Raw genomic sequence first — 21332 nt, 5'->3', positions numbered from 1 at the left:
ACTATTTATGCATGGATTATGGATATTATTTGCCCATGTCCATGATCTAGACTTAAATCCGTCGTTAAAACTCAAATGTAAATTCTCACAATTATAATTTAAACAAAGAGTGAAATTAAATCATCAGCCATTTTAATGTGATAATGCATTATTTAATTTCATCATATTTCATTACTGCAGCACAACTGTGGCGGGGCGAGACAAATAAGACTAATGCTCGCCTTAAAAGCACCACTGAAAGTCAAGCGACCAAAGGATCATCGCGCCCTCTGCTGGCATCACAGCTACATTACGTCCAATAATACTAATAATTTGCAAACCAAACTCATAAATCGATCGTAGCAGATCAAGGCATCAAGTGACCACAGAAAGAAATTGTGAGCTTGAATGAAATAATCTGTTTAATACACATCTTACTTAAAAGCAAAGATAAATAAACAAACTACTATGATAAACAGAAAGGGATCTGGATCCCTCTTCACAAGAGAAAACAAGTAAAAAAGCAAATAATGACCCATGCACTTCAGTGTTCAGCAGCTGTAGTGTTTCCACAGCCACTTCCTTCTTTCCCTTTATCAGCGCAGGATTTCTTTGCATCTGTACCAGAGTTTGCAGTGAAAAACTCTCTCATGCGTTTCAAAGTGTTTCTGTGCTTCTCTCGTTCCGTCTCTGTCTCTGGATCCTTGCTGCTGTACTGCTTCAAGAGAGAAGCATGAAGAGTCTCCCCAAAAGATTCCCTCAGCTGTTGCTGGAAAGATTTTTGAAGTCTGACAACCATGTTTCTCCACTATAGAAATAACAAAAATAGCATGTCATTATTATGTCATTAACATTCAATTCAATTATAATTGGGTATGAATTTGTAGTCCTTTAAAGAAGAAGCTTAGCAGTTAAATTACACATGAATGTAAAGAGTGATTTACCTCAGAGTTCATCATCAGGATGTCAAAGAGAGTCCAAACATCTGACACCAGTTCAGCAGCAGTCCGATAAGGAGGCTTCCGTTTCCCCAGGAGTCGGCCGAGTATTATATCAAATTCGGCTGTTTTGGAGTGACTCTTTAATAATAAAGCACAATTTTTAAATTTTTAAATTAGCTCAGATTGTAAAATGTCATTTGGTATGTTATTATTATGAATTAATAATTATATTACATCCATATATTATTAACTATCATAACATTTAAACATTTACATAAAATGAAAAAAAGTGAAAATTCTTAAGATGTAAACACTTGCATGAATTCAGTGTGTAACAAAAATTTGTTTTTAACTGATTGGTACACACATGACTTTCATTAAAGTCATTCAATTTAAACTTTTGTTGAAATGCTATAAGTATTTTTTTTTTTTTCAAAAACAGCACAAATAAAGAGTACATTTCTAAAAACGTAACATAAGCTACTATCGAATTTCTCTTTATCTTGTACATTCTTATTTGTCTGACTAGTCAATAAACTGCCCGGAATAATATCATTAGAAAATTGGAATATCTTCAGTATTTGCGTATTTACCTTGGTGGCGCTGTAGAGCAGGCTCTTGTTTTCATCACAGAGGAGACCAAGGACAAGCTTCTCACACTTCTGAACAGAATGGATGACAGACATTGCATTGGTGTGACTTTATATCATTTTAGGACAAGAAATAAAAGATGTGGTGGAACACCATGCTAAACTACAGTCCTCTAAAATATCATTTTAAAACCTGTAGCTATAAATATAGATTCTGTCAGGCAGGTGGTGTCTCACTCTTTGATCTTGCAGACTTAGACTAGACGGCCTCATCTCCTCACTGCCGTACACAACGGTCTCATTTACATCCTGACATAGCAAACACACCCAATCCTTACTGCAAGAGAAAAGAAATACACCAAGACTCAAATAGAGGACAAAGAAAACCGATAGTTCTTAAATGCACAAACTTATCAAACCCCGGCATCTTATAAACCATTAATACTCCCAAACTATTCAAAAATCAAGAATTGTACAGTGTGATCGTTTCTGATGGTCTCACCAAGGTTTTGTGAGAATTGGTGGGATGTGACAGTCAGAGTGGAAAGCACAGCCACATTTTGCACACAGAAGTGCAGCTCCTGCAGACAGACACACAGCACAGAACTCCACGTCAGAAGCCAGGGAGCTGTCGCTGTCTTGGGATACAGAATAAGAAGAGGATCTAGATGGCACTGGATCTTCATACCATCTCCACACCTGGTTAACCTGGGGAAGAGCATGAGAATAGCTGTGCCTGTGTTGCTAACATGTCATATGTACTCTGTGTGTGTTGTCCTTACCTGTCCTCCCAGGGATTCCTGCACTAAGATGTGATCTGTGGTGGTATCTGCAGTAAGGTGGAACTCTGGGAGAGGCTGTCCACTTGGAGGCAGAGAGATGGGCAGACACTCAAGAGAAACACGTAGAAACCTAATCAACAGAAAACGTTGTACAGTCCAAAAAAATAAAATGAAATGATGTGTATAGTATACTACCATTCAATGGTTAGGTTTTGAACTTCTATTCAAGGAAACATGATTACATGTATCACGGTTTTCACATAAACATTGAGAAGCGCACTGTTTTCAACATTGCTAAAAAAATGTGTCTCTTTAGCAATAAATCAGCATATCAGAATGATTTCTGAAAGACCATGTGACACTGAAGACTGGTGTTATGGCTGCAGAATTACAGGAATAAATTACATTTTAAAATATATTAAAAAGGATTTACAAAAGAATAAAATGGTCATTTTAAATCTCAAAATATCAATGGTTTTAAATTTATTTTTTATTAAATTAATACAGAATTGGTAAGCAAAGAAACTTCTTTCAAAAAATTAGGGACGGTACTGTAAATACTATTAACACTATTAATAATATTATGAATAGTTATCACAAACATTAATAGAGACATACACTATAAAGCCAAGATCACTTTGAACTAACACTTAATACGAATATATCTTGAGACCACCTCTTGCATTGTTTGATTTGTCTCCTGAAGTGCTCCAGGTTGACTAAAAGACAGGAAAAAAAATTATGAGTTAAGAAAAACAAACACCATTCTTCTGAGAACTCTTTTGAAAAGACAATAACCTGCAGAGTCTTGTTTTTTTGCCTCCCTGTAGTCAGTCGTCCTCTGGTAGAAAAAGAGACCTTTTGAATGAAACAACTCTCCATACCTCAATCTGTTAGAATCAAAACAAACATCCACCAACCTCCCCATCAAGTTCTTCTGATGTGCTACAAGGAGTTAAATCCGCTGGAGGTGTTGTGTTCAGATTGTCTTTTGACCTTACAGGTATGCATGTTGTCTCTACAAGCTGTTTGAAAGATGTTGGCAAGCCAATACTCCAGTGTATTGGTCTAGAGTAGTTCTTGTTGGATGACTGACAGTCTTGAGCTTGACTTGAACATTTCTCTTTGGTGGTGGAGAGAGAGTCCTGGTGAATGTTGGATGGGCCAGAGGAGCGGTCAGGATCTAGTGAAGGTTCTTTGAGAGCTGCCTCTGACACAAGGGAGGTGGGCAAGTTGCTCTCCAGATGGTCCATATCAGTGAAATTTGTGCTGCTCACACCTGCATCCTGATCAGAGGCAGAATCAGACATGGCCTTGACTGGGAGGTTATGGCTATTGTAGGTGCCTCTCTCACACTGGAGGGTGTTGTTGCCATTAATGCGAGCAGAAGGTATTGGGTTTACAGGAAGGACATTAGAGATTTCAGTAGCATCATTTAAAGAAAGTGTGTTTATTGCTGAAAGGGCTGTTAAGGGAATACTGGGTTGCACATAGAAAGAATTTTCGGGCCCAAGGAAATTGGTTTGTACTGGATGGGCCACTATGAATGTTTCGTTGGAAGTTGGTATAGAATGAGTCAGTATGGTTGATTGGTTGTTAGCTGGTATTGGTTGGATTAATACAGGTATTTGGTTGCTGGTTTGTATTGATTCAATTAGTTTGGGTGGTTGGTTGTTGGCTGGTATTTCATGAGTTGTTACAGGTGATTGGCTGTTGACTGAAATTGGTTGTTTTTGGTTATTGAGTGGCATTTGATGAGTTAGTAGGGGTGTTTGGTTGTTTGCTGGCAATGGATGACTTGGTGCAAGTGTTTGGTTGTTGGCTGGTACAGGATGAATTGTCATGGGAGTTTGGTTGTTGACTGGAATTTGATGAGTTAGTAGGGGTGTTTGGTTGTTTGCTGGTAATGGATGACTTGGTGCAAGTGTTTGGTTGTTGGCTGGTACAGGATGAATTGTCATGGGAGTTTGGATGTTGACTGGAATTTGATGAGTTATTAGGGGTGTTTGGTTGTTGGCTGGCAATTGATGAGTTGGTATGAGTGTTTGGTTGTTGGCTGGTACTGGATGCATTGTCATGGGAGTTTGGTTGTTGACTGGAATTTGATGAGTTAGTAGGGGTGTTTGGTTGTTAGCTGGCAATGGATGATTTGGTATGAGTGGTTGGTTATTGGCTGGGATTGGATGAGTTGTTATGGGTGTTTGGTTGTTGACTGGAATTGGCATTGGGTGGGGGAGTATGCGTGTATAAGAGACCTGCATAGTAGGGCGAAAGGCCTTCCTACATTTGACTGACTCAGAGACATTGTTTATTTGAGATGCTGTAAGGTTTGTGAGTGGAGGCTGAGAATAAACAAACGGAGAAGAATCCATGTGAGTTTTAGTATCAGACTGAGGAAAATATGGGCCACAGTTCGATGAGGGACTGTAATCATGCTTGGTTTGCTCAGACATGACTTCATGGTATTGGACTTGGACAGATGGTGAAGAGCAAAATGAACTCTGATGATCTGAAGAGAAAGGTTTAGATTGATTCGGTTGAGATGAGGCAACACTGTTACATGCAAAGTGGGTTGTGGCCTGGTTAGAATGAGATGGCTTGGTTGGCTGAGATGGATTAGGCAGACTATGAAGGGCCTGGTCCATTGGCACAGTCTGAGAAGACGAACAGGGATTTTGATTTGAGCTTTTCACAGACTCAGACTCTAACTGAGTGAAATCAGTTCTCTGAGAGGTGAATGGAACAAGAATCCTGTTAATCTTTATAAAACCTGGAAAGGAAGAAAGCAAAAGATATTACATTTATAGATTTTTAAAAAATATAAATAAATATAGATTTTTGCAGTAAAAAGGCAGAGGGTTTTGTTTACCACATTTCATGATGTGCTGACTGAGATCATTCTGAATCTGAATGTGCAGTTCAGTCATGGTCTCAGGGGTGCATGCCTTCTGGGACAGAAGCTTTTTCACTTGGGTCTCAATCTGAGTTAGAGACAACAAACATTCAGAATCTGAATGACAGACAGTTTTAGTCACAAATACAGTAATATAGTGACATCACATGAAATGTCAGATGAATATACAAATTATATAGCTGTTAAATATAGTGCAGACCTACCAAACTTAGATTTCTATTTTTCTTTGACGGGACGGGAGACAGGGCTGTTTTTGTGTGTGTGTGTGTGTGTGTGTGTGTGTGTGTGTGGGTGGGTGGGGGGAGTTGGGGGGGTCATATATTCTTAGATAGCTACATTATTACATGAATCTCAAAAATCATAATTGCACGATGTAATTTTTCCAAAGGTACTACAGGTTTGTTTGTTTTCTGATTGCTTGGCACATCAGAGTAATTTTTAATTTTTTTTATTTTGCGATTTAAAGTATACTTTAATTAAAACTCCAGTATACTTATGTTGCTTGATTTAAGTACCACGAGTGGACAGAGGTGTCACCATATTTTTGATAGTTTAGAGTGATAAATCGTACCAGCATACTTTGAGGTCAAAATGCATAGCCACTATGCAAAATGCATACAGGTTTGCAGGTATGTTAGTGCTTTAATGCAGGGAATTCCTTTTTCCAGTTTAATGGCATACCCACTCAAAACTGCTGCATCTGTTATTTATTTATTTTCTTGACAAAATTGCGTTTATTGATCAACCACATCAAACAATAAATTTCCTGTCCTGTCCGCCATTATACTGTGCTTGTAATGCATACTCTTCAATCATATTCAATCATATTCAGCTTACTCTTTTTGTGTGGATCAGGAGGCAGTGGCTCTCTGTGCATAGGGCCTTGTTAATAAAAGCTGCTATGTAGTCCTGACAACCTTCCAACCTGTTTAGAGATGTCTTCCTCTCCAACAGACACCCCACCTCCTCCGCATACAGGACCTTACAATCAAACACTCAAAAGTAAATCAATGTTTACAGATCGGAGGTTCCTAAACAGAAATTCAAAATGTTTAAATGTATTTTGCCCTGAAATAGGAAGGTCAAAACTACATCTAACAAGGTACAAATGTATGCTATAACTAAATTATGAAGTAGTCTAGACTTTTTATCCAATCATGTAACCATGTCATTCTTACATTTAACATATTTTGCAAAGTATAAATAGGTGTGCATTTTTCCATTGGTCAAACTGTAAAGTGAAGTTTTGTCAGGCTATGATGAAAGAAACTAAAGTACTGTAATGATGGAGACTGAAAACACATTCTGAAAGTGTGTGAAGTATGCAGAATATTCATAATTTACCTGAAAGATTAAAATCATGTACAGCATGCTTTAGTAAATAAGGACTATCGAGCACTAAAATGCTTACCTCTATCTCTTTTAACATCTGTGTAGCTTTCACAACCAGACTCTGATAAATCGTGTGGACTACCTGTGCCAACATCTTCTTTACTGCCACTTTTAAACTCTTAATGTCCTGCAATCTTAGACAGATTAAAATATATTTTCAACAGCACAATACATACACACACACACACACACATCACAATGTTGAGTTAGAAATAATAAAAGGAAGGGAGTGCCCAAGCTTGAGAGAGAAAATGAGACATTCTGTATATGGGCACACACATATATCATTACATTTATGCCCTTGTGTCAAAGTCTTTTATATGTAAATCCATATGGTTTTAATTAATAAATACCTTGTGTGACTAGTGGGGCGGGGCCGAGGGACGTGGGAACGAGGAGTGAGGCCAGTGGAGTGATTGGAGATGAGCTACACCTGCGCCCCACCGCCGGTCTCGAGTCCCACGTAGGAGATGGAAGGATATAAAACTGAAGCGACGACATTGAAGGATGAGAGAGGACCAGGCCTGGGCTTTATTTTATGTTTTGGTTCTTATTTATGCGCATCAGTCATTCGTGAGGGGCTGATGCGCTGTTTTGTGTTTATTTTGTGATTATTAAAGGGGGGGTGAAATGCTATTTCATGCATACTGAGTTTTTTACACTGTTAAAGAGTTGGATTCCCATGCTAAACATGGACAAAGTTTCAAAAATTAAGTTGTACGTTTGAATGAGTATTTCTGTTCCAAAAATACTACTTCCGGTTTGTCACAAGTTTCGGAAAGTTTTTTTCGAGTATGGCTCTGTGTGACGTTAGATGGAGCAGAATTTCCTTATATGGGTCCTAAGTGCACTTCTGCCGGAAGAGCGCGCACTCCCTTATAGCAGAGCACTGAGAGGCTGAGCACAGCCTGATCAGAGCGAGAGCTTCGCGAAAAGTCACAAAAGAAGTGTGTATTTTGGTTGCCAGGGCAAGACAACCCTGCACAGATTACCAAAAGAGAAACAGCATTAAGGGAGCAGTGGATGGAGTTTATTTTTACAGAGCATCAACGGAGTTATGCAAGTGTTTTTGTTTGTTCCCTGCATTTCGGATTGCACATCGTTTATTTCTTAAGGATAATGCAGTCCCAACGGAAAAGGGTCACGATTGTGTGTTGGAACCACATGCGGTGAGTAAAACTGCTTCAAATATCTCTGTGTTGTTAACTTAGCTATCAGCGCAAAAAAAAAAAAAAAAAAAAAAGACGACATAAAGTGGAACTTAGTCATTTTCCAAAACCGCTAAGCAAATATATACAGTTTCAGTACATGCCACATAGCATACCGTCTTTGCTGATGCTGCTCTTGTTCAATTTCAGCCTCTGGATCTGTGTCACAGCTTCCACATGCTCTCAACTCAAAAGCCTACTGGCGCTCGTGATTCTTTAGCTCCGCCCACACGTCACGCCTCTAGGCGCTCGTGTTTTTCCGGGAAAAATCGGTACAGACTATCTTTCTCTTATAAATATAATAAAAATAAAGACTTTTTGGAGTTATGAAGGATGCAGTACTACTCTACAGGTACTAGAGCTGCACGATGAATCGTTAAAAGATCGCGATCTCGATTCAGACACCCTCTCGATCTCATTTCTAAAAGACAATGATTCCCCGAGTCTGTTAAACCTTTGACAAAGTCTTACCGGATCATTCAAATCCGTGCGCGCACTGCCACTGACACAGAGAGAGCTCTTACCATGTTTGGTTAAGAAACATCTTCAAAACAGTCTTTTCAACTACACAGTATTATATCTGTCTTACAGTCATTTATATTATCACAGAAATACTGGGATAAAGTTTATAGTTTAAATATAAACATTGATGTCTATATGGCAGCGATCAAAATATAACCAATCCCCTTTTGAAAGTACTGCGCTTTAAATAACGTTTGTGTCGATTGCATTGTTTCACCAATAGGTGGCGACAAGTGTCTTAATTTATTTGTCAATTAATTAATTTTTCATTCAAGAGAATCGTTCAAAAACGCTGATTCATCCAGAAATGAAACAAGTGTAGTAGGTTTATGAGTGAGTCGTTGAATCAGTGATCTAAACAACTTTTTCATCATTCTAATATTAAAAAAACTGGGGTTTTAAATATATTATATATACACTAACAGTCAAAAGTTTTTGAACCATAAGATGTGTAATGTTTTTTTAAAGTCTCTTCTGCTCACCAGACTATATTTATCTGATCCAAAGTACAGCAAAAACAGTAAAGTTTTGAAATATTTTTACCATTTAAAATAACTGCTTTCACTTGAATGTATTTTAAAATGTAATTTATTTCTGTGATGTGCAGCTGTATTTTCAGAATCATTACTCCAGTCTTCAGTGTCACATGATCTTCAGAAATCATTCTAATATGCTGTTTTGCCGTTCAAAAAAAACATTATTATTATTATTATTATTATGTTGAAAACATATGAGTAGATTTTTTTCAGGTTTCTTTGATAGAAAGTTCAGAAGAACAATAATTGTGTGTAATAGAAATATTTTGTTATAAATGTCTTTGTCACACTTGATCAATTTAAAGAATCCTTGCAAAATAAAATAATTAATTTATATACTTGTGATAATGATAATGTTAATAGTAATAATAATAATAAAGAATCGTAGGAGAATCGTGATCTCTATATGAGATCATAAAATCGTGATTCTCAATTTATCCAGAATCGTGCAGCCCTAATAGGTACTCAAGATTAACAGGATATTGAGTGAAAACGAGCATTTCACCCCCCTTTAAAGTTTCATTTTGATTGTCCGCCGGTTCCAGCCTTCTTCTTCCTGATGATTAGGAAGGTTTTATTATTACAGTGGTGGCGAAACCCGGGAGGAGGGACGCGCTGCTGAAGATCCCTCGCCGCTGTGGTTAATCCGCGGTGCCATCGAGCAGGCGAGGAGGGTGCCGCCATGGACGCTCGAGGCGGTGGGCTGGAGTGAGTTGCCGGGGACGGGCGAGCTCGCTGCCGGCCACCCGCGATGTGGAGGGGCGGCTGCCGTCCATGAGGGAATGGACGAGTCGGCGGCGTTCGCCAGAGAGCCGGAGCCTACTGGCGTCTGCCTGAACGGGGAGGAGCAGGGAAAGGGGGACTCCTGCTGGCTGCCCAAAACCAGAGGAGCCATCGCCGTCCACTGGGCGGCGGAGGAGTGTCATGCCGTCCGCCGAGGGCCGTCCAGTGCCACCACCAGGCACCGCGGAGGAGATCACCCAGTTGGTGGAGGGCCGAGCAGCAGTGCATCTGGGAACCGGAATTTTTTTTTTCCCTCTCTCCCCTCTCTCGTCTCTGTCGTTCCTCCTTCCATCTCCTTTTCTCTCGCCTCGTCTGTCCTACCCCCAGGTTCCCTCAGGTCCCCGTGAGTGGTCCCCCCCAGACGAAGGGGGGGGGGGGTAGAGAGCAGTCTCGAGGGTACCCCCCAGCCTGTGAGGGGCGATGGGGGTATGTGACGGGGTCGTTCCCACGTCCCTCGGCCCCGTCCCGCCCCACTCGTCACACCTTGTATTTTAGCCTGACTATATCTTACAGATGAATTACAGATTACTCTACCACACACGTCTCTATAAAGGTTATTGAGAAAACTGTTACTGTTTTTTTTTGGTTGTCTGTTTTTTTTTTCAGGTCATTAGCAAGTTGTTGATTCGCCTCAGGGTAGGTGATGGTGTCTTGTAGATTAAGATGCCTCTCAGACCTTTCCACACTGAAGTTGAGTAACTGGAAGTAAACTGATCTTTCAACTTTTTAGCGTAGGTCCTTCTAGCCACTCTAATCTCTTTATTTAGTGTATTCCTGGCCTGATTGTACAAGACTCTGTCCCCATTTCTGTAGGCATCCTCTTTGGCCTGACGAAGATGTTTCAGTTTTGCTGTACACCATGGCTTATCATTGTTGAATGTTAAAGTATTCCTGGTAGGAATGCATATATCCTCACAAAAACTAAAATAGGATGTTACAGTCTCTGTGAGTTCATCCAGATCGGTGGTAGTCACTCAAATCAGTGAGGTCGAAACAGGCTTCTAAAGCCCACTCTGCTTCATTGTTCCATCCCTTTACAGCAGCGGTTCTCGATTCCAGTCCTCACGCCCCACTGCTCTGCACATTTTGTACATTTCTCTTATTGCTTCAGACATTTGTTCTATTCGAACATAAGTGCCCTGCGAAGTGAACATCAGAGAATATTCCGCCATGATTCCAATTCAAAGCGAATGTTTATGTTCCATTCAAAACGCACTGAAGTGTGCGAGACATGAATTTAAATTGTATTGATTTACAGAGGTATATGATGTCACACTTGTCCATCTGTGCAGAGAAAACGCCTGCACTTCTGGATCATGTTTAGATATGGCTTCTTTTTTGATCTATAGAGTTTTAGCCGGCAACGGCCAATGGCACAGTGGATTGTGTTCACCGACAATGTTTTCTGGAAGTATTCCTGAGCCCATGTTGTGATTTCCAGCATTCCTATATGTGATGCAATGCCATCTAAGGGCCCAAAGATCACGGGCATCCAGTATGGTTTTCCGGCCTTGACCCCTTACACACAGAGATTCTCTGAATCTTTGGATGATATTATGCACTGTAGATGATGATATCTTCAAACTCTTTGCAATTCTTCTCTGAGAAACTCAAAGACTTTCTGATTGTTAAAATAACATATTTCTTTATCTTTATCTTTCGGTGCCATCTGACCATTCTCAGTCCTTGCATGGGCCCATGGGAAAAAGTAAATGAACATCAAGCCAAGTCTGCTCACAAACTTCTTCTTCCAGAAAAGTGTCATTCAGCCAGGTTTCCATGAAACACAGTACAGCAGAGTGTGAGAAACCTTTATTTGTCATGGAGAGGAGAAGAGCAGAAGATTTGCCAAATGGATGCTAGACAACGGCATTCGAAATCCACGCTTTCTGATCTTGATAAGCGTGCCGGTTCTCTTCCCGTCTGTGTGTCCTGAAGTGCTTGATCAGCGCTCCTGTGACTGCAACGTTCAGTATAACGTCTGAATAACTGATATACGGTTGAAGATTTTGTGGTGTGTTCTGCCGAATGTTCAGCCGTTCATCCCTGGTGAAACTGATCGTGTTTGACAAACAAAAAACTGGAAAAACAAACAAAAACAGTACAAAACTGGAGAGCCAAGCACTGAAGCAGCAGTGTGGACATACCGTATTTTCTGGACTATAAGTCGCACTTTTTTTCATAGTTTGGCTGGTCCTGCGATTTATAGTCAGGTGCAACTTATTTATCAAAATTAATTTGACATGAACCAAGAAACTAAAAGTCTGACTAAAAGTTTCAGGACCAGCCATTTCAGCCTTCACCAATTTTCCTTCAAGGGATAGTTCGTGATTTTAATGTTCAACAAACAAAAGAAAGTCATTCCGTTTGATGATGATGGCAACATTCTCATTATCTCTTTAATAAATATGGGTGAAACGATGTGAGCTTTGAGAATGACTTTTAAGAGTATATAAATTTTTTATTTTGGTTGCACTTTATTTTACAGTATGTGTACTTACATGTACTTATAGTGTACTTACAGTGTATTTATCTAAGAAAGTTCTGGTAATACAAGGTAACTACATGGGGTAGGGTTAGGTTTAGGGGTAGGTTCAGAATTAGTACCTAGTTATTACATAGTTATTGTAATTACTATAATAAGTACATAGTATGTACATGGGGAACAGGACTGTAAAATAAAGTGCTACCTATATTTTTATCGATAGACTATTCCTTCAACCTGCATACAGTAGTCCACAGGCTTCATTCAGTTACCTTGCCTCTAGGTGCAGCAAGCTGCTACTGACTGTCTCTTTCTGATCTCTGATGGAGTCCAACAAACTCTGCAGCCGCTGCCTTTGAGATCCCACAGCTTCTTCTTGCTTCACAAAACTGACACAGAGATGGGAATGGAAAAACATGGATATAGAGACTGTGATAAGGTATTGTTGGGGAGGAGTATCAAAATATGTGTCAAAGAAACTGACGCATACTTTTGCTATGACTCCTCCCAATATCACAAAGCAGACAGATGGGAAATAATTACCCAAACACACAAAAAAGCCTATATAGTTTTAATCTTCACATATACTGATATGATTGGGAAAATATGGACTATACCTGTGCCCCCTATGAGAGATCAGCTGACAATCCTTACAGGTGAGCTCTTCACAAACGAGACAGAAGAACCTCAAGCTCTCCTGAGTGTGTGAGGGACAGCGTCTTCTCTGTATCCAGCCTAAACACAACAAACAGCAGAACAGATCTAATAATGCACAGCTGTTTAAAGTGTGAGAAAACATATTCAATCAATGCCACGGTTTGTGCATGTTAAATTGTGTTAATCTTACATGAGTTACAGAGATTTCCTTGCATAACTTTTAAATCATGAATGATACAGTTTGCTTTTAACATACAGAGCACAGCATAAATGAGTATACCCCCTCTAAAACTTAACAAATTCAGCAATTACTCTTTACTTAGAAGACAAGTTAGTGTTCTTTTGAAGATATCAAACAGGCCTGCTTGATCAACTATCAAAGAAGAATGCCAAAAATTATTCAGCAAAATAATATATATATATATATATATATATATATATATATATATATATATATATTTTTTTTTTTTTTTTTTTTTTTATCAAAGTGATACAATTTTGTGCTGCAAATATGAGTACACCATCCTGAAAGGCTACTTTTGATCAACAGGTAAGTAAACTGAACCAAAACTTTTAAAGACAAGTAATTTCCTAGCAATTAAAAGTGCTTTACATTACACTGAATCATACTCAGACTCAGATCTTGGAAAATGCTAACATTAGCCTGATAACACTGAGAGTCCCACAGCGAACGTCCCACTCTCCCTGCAATCGCCATCCAAAGCTATGCCCCTGAACACATTTATGCTCACAGACCAGAATACCAGAGACAACATTACTATATTAGGCTAAATCTGCGGTCCCCAATTCCAGTCCATGTTCCGAAGTGAAGTAAATCCCTGCTCAGGTGTAGGGATCATTTCGATTGGAACACAGTTCATTCATGTACCTCGAGTCATCTGAATCGGGTGTGTAAATCAAGCGAGACATGCAAAATATGTGCACGAGCACTGGAACTGGGAACTGCTGGGCTATATCATGTGTCATTAACAAGTGAGAAAACTTTAAAAGTACTACAATAGGGGGGAAGACTGGGTTGTTGATGTTTGTCGTACATGAATGTGCTAATGACGTATTCTGTATGTGCGAACAGGGTGCGCAGAAGTATGCAGATACATACGTTGACAGGCAGGTAGGAAAGCTATTTAAAACACTCGAACTGAGCGTTTTGATTGAACGTACATTTCTTTTTCCTACGCCTTCCACAAGAATATATAAATACAGATAAATACATTTAAACCATTTAACTTAATGACTGCTATGGGGATGTGAAGAGACTTTCAACCAGTATAACAAAAAATGTTTCTGTAGACAATCACCTATTGCACCTTTAATGCTGGCAGCAGTGGAACCACTTGGGAGAGAACTGCCAGGTGACTTATTTCTTAACATAAAAGAGGACAATGGTACAAGGAGAATACCAACTGTTTTAAGTGTGAAAATATAGCAGAAGTAGCACCAACATTCAAAAACAATAGACTTGTGACAAGGCTCCTGAAATCTTCGCTTCTTCTTCCTGAGGTCTTCACTTATGTTTTCATTTAGTGATGAGTGAATTTTTGCTAGAAAACAGGATAACAGGAGAAATAACATGCAAGTGTCTCAGAGCCGGCAAAAGTTTTGAAAAGAGTTAATGCTTGAAGGAGGGCATTTCTGAAGCTTGCGCTAACGCAACTGTCATAGTGACAATAGCCAATCACATTTGTTTTCTCGTGTTCCATGAATGCGATTGGCTAGCTGCTGCACCAGGGTATTCGCATAAGATCATCTGATTGGCTTACGCCTGTGTTGGCACTTGTAAAATTGAAACATTTTCAACTTCTGCCGCGAGCAACGGACCCAATGTGACATGACGGCCCCACAATTCACTTTGCCAATGCTCGATATCACTCTGTTCAAAGTAAACGGGAGCAGTTGAAGCTAACGCCCCGTCTGAAACATGTTTGTTGTCACCACTAGAATTACCCACTGTTGCAAAGCAAAATAAGCTCATTTCCATTTCTCTTCCAAGGCCCATATTTACAAATTAAAGACTTCTGGGAATCCATACTCTGGTCTCAAGAGACCAAGTCAATCATTTCGGATCTGAAAGCATCAAACATGTTCTGGTGCTGCTAGAGGAGGAGTACAGTGAAAAGTGCTTGGTAACAACAGTAGCCGCATTTCCACTGTCGGGCCAGTACGAGCCGGGGGCAGGCCTTAAAAAGGGCGGGGAGGGGCTAATAGCCTTGGGCCAGTAGCACAGAGGCCAGAATAGCGCAGTGTTTCCACAGTCAGGGCCTGATACGCTACGCGTCACTAAAACACAACCTTTACACGCCTCTCAGAACAACGTCACAAAACCCCATCATTTCAGCAACAAATAGAAAACTAAGAAATAAGTCACTGGAACATGCGCAATCACAAAACGAACATGATAAATGTTCGAACTAGGGCCGGGACTTTAACGCGTTAATCGAGATTAATTAATTACACTAAAAATAACGCGTTAATTAAGATTAATTAATTACAGAAAAAAAAATTTCCCGCATCTTTAATAACTTATTTTTGCACCGCGGAACGTTTCTCACTGGATGAGTTTCGGCGGACCGATTATACTGGAGCACCAACTAGCGTCCGCACATCACCGCAGCACACATCGAGCCTCAAGTATCACCTCAACGCAAAACATATAGCAGCTAGCGTGGACTTTACACTTTATGTTGAACTATGTATTATTTTGTTGGTGCAACTGGCACTTTATATTGAACTCTTTATTGTTTTGGCCAAGGTTAAAGAGTGTTGGACCTCTGAAGCAACAGAGAGAGGTTTTCAATGTTCTGAATGTACTTGACAGTATTGTGTTTTACTTAAAAAACTGTTTCCAGAAGGTTCCAGCACCTATAAGCTACCTGAATCTCTGAAATATACTATTTCTAAATTGTTTCTAAATATGCTATTGCTACACTTAATGGCAAAAATTGCACTGGTCTGATAGACTTGGTTGAACAAAAATAAACAATATTTTGTTGCTTAAGCTTATGTATTCAGTCATTATTCAATGGTATACTATAAATCCATGTGAAAAAAAATTACTTCTCACTGTTCTCAGGTCAAATATTTATATGCGATTAAAATGCGATTAATTTCGATTAATTAATTACAAAGCCTCTAATTAATTAGATTAATTTTTTTAATCGAGTCCCGGTCCTAGTTCGAACATGATAAACGTTTGTTTGCATGCTTTGTTAAATATTTAAATTCAAAAGCATCTATGTTTTACTATAGAATACGTGATACATCGATCATAATTAATTAATTTATCAGGACTCAAAATTAATCACACAGAAATAAATGTATTTATATATTATTTATTTTTAACGCTTATGAAAATAGCCTGCTTATTCAGTCGAGTCTGTTTCTGTTTATTTGTACCCACAGTTGCCTATAAGTCACATTTAGAATAAATGATAATTTCTCTAGTTTTATAAAAGCTCCTGAACATAAAACATTATTATATTTCTATGATAGGCTACGTGGAGCTAAACTCTCGAGACGAGACTTATGACAGATAATATAAGTTACTAAAAAATTACACGATTGTGATAGAGAATTAGAAGCTGACATCTGATTTCTTCAAGCGGGCATATTTACCATGTTTACTACGGTAATGTTAATGTTTAGCGTGCACAGTCTTTTGCATCGTTTATAAATATTTCTGCCTTGTATGGTGATTATAATTCACATCAGATTGAGTTATTTCAAACACTCGCTGCTGACTAACCCCTGTTTCACACCGCAAGCGTGAGCGGCGCGCGAGCAGCGCGTATTTTTTCCGGCGTCCATGTTAATCAATGAGTGCATTCACACCGGGACCAGGAGCAGCGCGTGAGCGTCAAGCAGGAGCGTCACGTCAACAGCAGTGAAGCGGGGGGTTCAGCGTCCGGTCTATTTTTGCTGTGGTGCTCACGCTCAATTAAAGTGAAAGCACACTTTTGATGGAAAAATAAATATGACTTTACACAAAACTTGTTCAAAATGCACAGAATAAGCATGGCAAGAGTTTTAACAACAACAACAATGTCTAGTGTATTAACAATTATGCCAGAAAATAAAATTAAATATAACAAATATCTATTTACCCATTTAAACTTTTTAATGAATCGTTTTGGGTGAAAGTATGGTGTATTGTTATAAAAACAAATGTTGAAAGAATTATACCCATTGTTTGAAATGGTTATATTTTCTGCCGAACACGCTTTGCAGCCGCTGCTCTGACGCTGTACTTATACGCTTCCAGTGTGAATACTCGCAAGAGTCTGCTGCTGCAGTGACGGTGTAGTTGCGCGGATGAGCTGCTCGCGCACCGCTCACGCTTGCGGTGTGAAACAGGGTTAAGAGTGAGTTTTGAGCTCAACTTATTTAAAAAATCTTTAATGCTGGAGTTATCTTTCTGAAATGATCCGCGGTGCTGATGCTCTCCAGACATGGAGAAACCCCGCGTTTGTTCATAACCACTCCTCTAGCCCCAGCTGGCCTGCTTTGGGCCAAGGTTTTAGTTGGGCCAAAAAACCCTGGCCGTTGGCCCCGAGGAAGCCCCGACGAGGCACGATCAAGCCCCGGAAGTGACAGTGGAAACGCCCTGGCACGCACTAGCACGCCTGGTTTTAGCCTGACAGTGGAAACGTGGCTAGTGACATTCAGTGGTCGTAAAGCTATTATATAGTGATGAATGAGTGCTGAAGGTGTGAGGGAGTTGTGTTTAATCAATGCTGGCATGAATTCACACGCTACTGTGTGATGCAATTAAAAAAAAAACCTTGAAACTGAAGATACTACCCTCCCCTCATTCCCAGCATTATTGGACATTTTTTCAGCATGACAATGAAGATATTCATTCTCCCAAGGTGAAAATCCTTCAGTGGACATGCATTTCACTCAACCTTAACTCACTTGAGCAGCTGTGGGGGATTCTGTAGAGACGAGCTGAGCAAAACCCCCCATCAAATACCAGAGCTTTCAAAGAGGTCGTTGTTATTAAATTATATCATGCTCTCTGCCAGATGTTTCTGTGAGTTTGCCCCTCTGCAACCCCTCCTCCCTCCTTCTTTCTCTCTCCTTTTCTTCTTTCTTGCTCCCTCCTCTCTTCTGTGTTCTCTCTCTCTCTACTCTTAGTAGTCTTACCATCTCAATATATACACAGATGCGCACACATGTATATTTCCTCATGAGCTCAGATGTTCAGACCAGGACGGGGGCTATAGGCCCGAAGGTTATTGAGTCCGGTCTGTCCTTTTGTTCAGAGTTGAGGTATCCTTGGCCAAGAGTACGCCTAATATGTCCAGAACTTCCTGGCTATACTCCCGTTTTATGTAACAAATATTTCTTGGCTTGTGTACCACACATATGTAATCCATATCTCTTTGGATAAACTAATACACCACCCCTTCCAATGCAACTATATAATATGTGGATGTAATAATAAACTTGGAAGAAGTTTGTGAACAGACAAAATGTTCATAATTCTTTCATGGGCCCATGCAAGAACTGAGAACAGTCGGATGGCATCGAAAGATAAAGTAATATGTTATTTAACAGTGACCCAGGAGTTAAACAAGACAGATGTGAAAATTTGTCATGAACTTGCATTTATGCTGTGCACTGTATATACATATATGTGTGTAAATATGTATTTTATTGTATGCACATATTCTGTAAAAACTTTTTTTATATCTAATAATAATATAATGCCTCTTTGTGTAGTCAAGGTCTGTAAACCTGGCAAGGGTCTATGGCGTCAAATAAAATTTTGCAATTAAAAATATGAACATACTTCAGGTGATCATATTATGGGATGTTGAGGAAGACCACATTGGATGGAGAACAACCAGAAAGTGTTTACACATATGATAAAATGAAGTAGGAGGCTTTGTGATAATAAAGTTAATTTTGATCCAATCCGATCTACTTTTAAATGTATTTTTATGATTTTGCTGAATTGTTTTGTAGCTCTCTAAGGTATGTTTTCATTGTAAGAGAAACTACCCAGGATCATGATTTCAAACAGATAAATTTGATTTGATAACTGTGTGGTCTGACTTCCCTTACGAAAGGAAAATATATTTACCAATATATTTCTTAAAATATATTGTGATATATTGTAATATATTATTTTCCCTTTTTATTTTCTAATATTTTATATATTTTAATACATTTAATAATATATTGATGATACATATATTATATAATATATTGCAAAATATGCAAATGATTGCCGTTTTCAATATATTGCAATATATTGGAAAAAATAAATATATATAAGAATATATGCCTAATATATTACATGATATTTTCCAATATACTGCAATATATTTTTGTTTCATAGGGTTTTTAATTATACAGCTGAATTTCCACCACAATAGCAGGGTTAGTGTGAAGTGCTTAGGGACTCTAACCTGTGGGTGGTTTTTTGGGTGTGACTTCATGGTCACGGGTCACTTTTACCCTACGATGAGCAGACGTACAGTCCAAACACAGGGCCTCCTCGCACTGGACACACCATCCACTAACCTCACTCTCTTCACACCCACCACACTGAAAAGATGGATTCAACATTTTTAATTAAGATTTACAATGAAAGACAGAGAGGAAATGTCGCCTTTAAGTCAGTGGTGGAATTCTTTGGACCAGTTTAAGGGCATTCACACCAAGGACGATAACTATGAAATATAAAAAAAAACTTTCTAAACATCTGTGAAAAAATCAACTTGACCTTAAAATCTGTGCACGTACCTTGGGGACCTTGTTATTCTTAGACGTGTCTTCGAAAATGGCACATTCTGTAACCTCAGACAAACAAAAGGACTGTGCACATAATGGACAATCTAAATGAAGAAAGAAAAATGAAACGATTTGAACAAATCACATTTTATTAAAAAAAAAAATTTTTTCAGGGATGAACTATGGTATTACTTAATATCAATGTAAGTTATATTTAACATACAAATGAAATGTAATTGCATTTGATTTTATTGAAAGCAAGTAATATATTCCATACGTAAAAATGACACTAATTTCGTCATGACATCAAAGAAAGCGTCGTTTGTATTTTTCACGCGCTGTGCAGTGGCCATTTAAAAAACCTTAACGTTAAATAAATTAAATGTCTACCCTTTTGATATGTCTCGTCGAAACTTCCTGTATTGATAGGAAATACGTCAGTAAGCTGCGATTTCAGGAGATTTGAGATCAGCATCATTACTGTGCTTTCATAAACAGTAATTAAAAGTTACAAATTTCACTAAAATATTATTTAAAAAAGGTAAGTTATATGAAATGTTTGTTTAGAATAGGAATGTTTTGTTCCAACTGGCCCCTCATGGAAAGCACAACAGCGATGGACCACGGATATTAACTTTAAGACCCATTTTATAAATAATAGGGGAGTATACACATTCGATTAAACCTGCGTGAGCCTATTTCGAAGTGATTTTTATTTTATTTTTTTTAAAGAAAAGAAAAGAAACAAAGGTCACGTCCAGATAGACTTTAGCGAGCGCCCCATTAAAACCAGTCAAACTGAACAGTACAGTACAAGCGAGTTCTCACCTTGTATGGCTCCATCTGCACAGATCTTCGTAAGGCAAGTGTTACAAATGATATGCAGGCAAGGCAGAAGTCTAGGGTCTGCAGAAGAGTTTAGGTGTACTTTGCAGACAGCGCAGCATCCGCATAAAGTTCTTTGTAAATCCGGATAAGGCGACGCTGGACGCCCTGTTTGGCCAGGGGCAAACATCTGTTTCTTGAGAATAAATTAATGTAAACAGAGGTGTAACTTGACAGCAGACGACGTGTATCTTGATATGCCTCGCGAGAAATTCGACGCGTTACGCATGTAAATGTATGTAGGATTCGTGAATCTAACGGTAAGCCGTTGAATTTGCAGTTCATAAAACTTTTCTGTCGCGCAGGGCGGGGCCTTATGGAATATTCATTAGTTTTTCATATAGTGGGCATGTCCTTCTGACAAATCAAAGCGGGTGGGACCGCAACCTGAGATAAAGATATTTTTTTCGACGGCAATAGCAGTTTTCAGGTCAGGTCACAGATTATTTAAACCATAAATGAAAATTAACTAGTGTTTTACTCACCCCTCGACACAACCTGGGTGTATATGACTTACTTTCAGACGAATCCAGTTATTAAATTGTCCTGGCTATTCCAAGCTCTATCATTGCAATCAAGCGGGTGTTGCAGACATTGCAAAAGTGGTCACACATCCAAAATAAAACGTGTCTCTAAAGTTTGGCCAAGATTGGTCATGCAACAGGACAATGATCCCAAGCACACCAGTAAATCTACAACGGAACAGCTGAAAAAGAAAGAAACCAGGTTTTGCAAACCCTGTCAAAGTTCAGACCTCACCCTGACTGAAATGCTGTGGTGAGAGCTGCGCATAAACAAATGTGGACAAACCTCAATAAACTGGAGCAACCTTGTAGAGAAGAGTGGGCAGAAATTCCTTCAGAATGACATGAAAGACTGATACAGTCATCCAGAAAATG

General features: G+C 39.0%; 1 protein-coding gene across 1 annotated transcript; it reads right to left on the bottom strand.

The window, feature by feature from the left end:
* Positions 1 to 93: 93 nt before the first annotated feature.
* Positions 94 to 20722, bottom strand: LOC127974748 (E3 ubiquitin-protein ligase TRIM33). The gene is made up of 17 exons (XM_052578248.1): positions 20377 to 20722; positions 19561 to 19652; positions 19224 to 19362; positions 12750 to 12867; positions 12405 to 12521; positions 6618 to 6732; positions 6044 to 6187; positions 5162 to 5273; positions 3213 to 5062; positions 3091 to 3133; positions 2969 to 3011; positions 2293 to 2422; positions 2013 to 2218; positions 1748 to 1847; positions 1514 to 1582; positions 924 to 1058; positions 94 to 787 (listed from the first exon to the last, which is right to left on the bottom strand). Exons 1-17 carry the CDS (start codon positions 20561 to 20563, stop codon positions 524 to 526), a joined length of 3864 nt encoding a protein of 1287 aa, XP_052434208.1. The 5' UTR covers positions 20564 to 20722; the 3' UTR covers positions 94 to 523.
* Positions 20723 to 21332: the final 610 nt, after the last annotated feature.

The sequence above is a fragment of the Carassius gibelio genome, chromosome B16, assembly GCF_023724105.1.
Source record: "Carassius gibelio isolate Cgi1373 ecotype wild population from Czech Republic chromosome B16, carGib1.2-hapl.c, whole genome shotgun sequence".
NCBI lineage: Eukaryota > Metazoa > Chordata > Actinopteri > Cypriniformes > Cyprinidae > Carassius > Carassius gibelio.
Note: the sequence above shows the minus strand (reverse complement) of the source record. Positions and strands in the feature narration are given on the sequence as shown.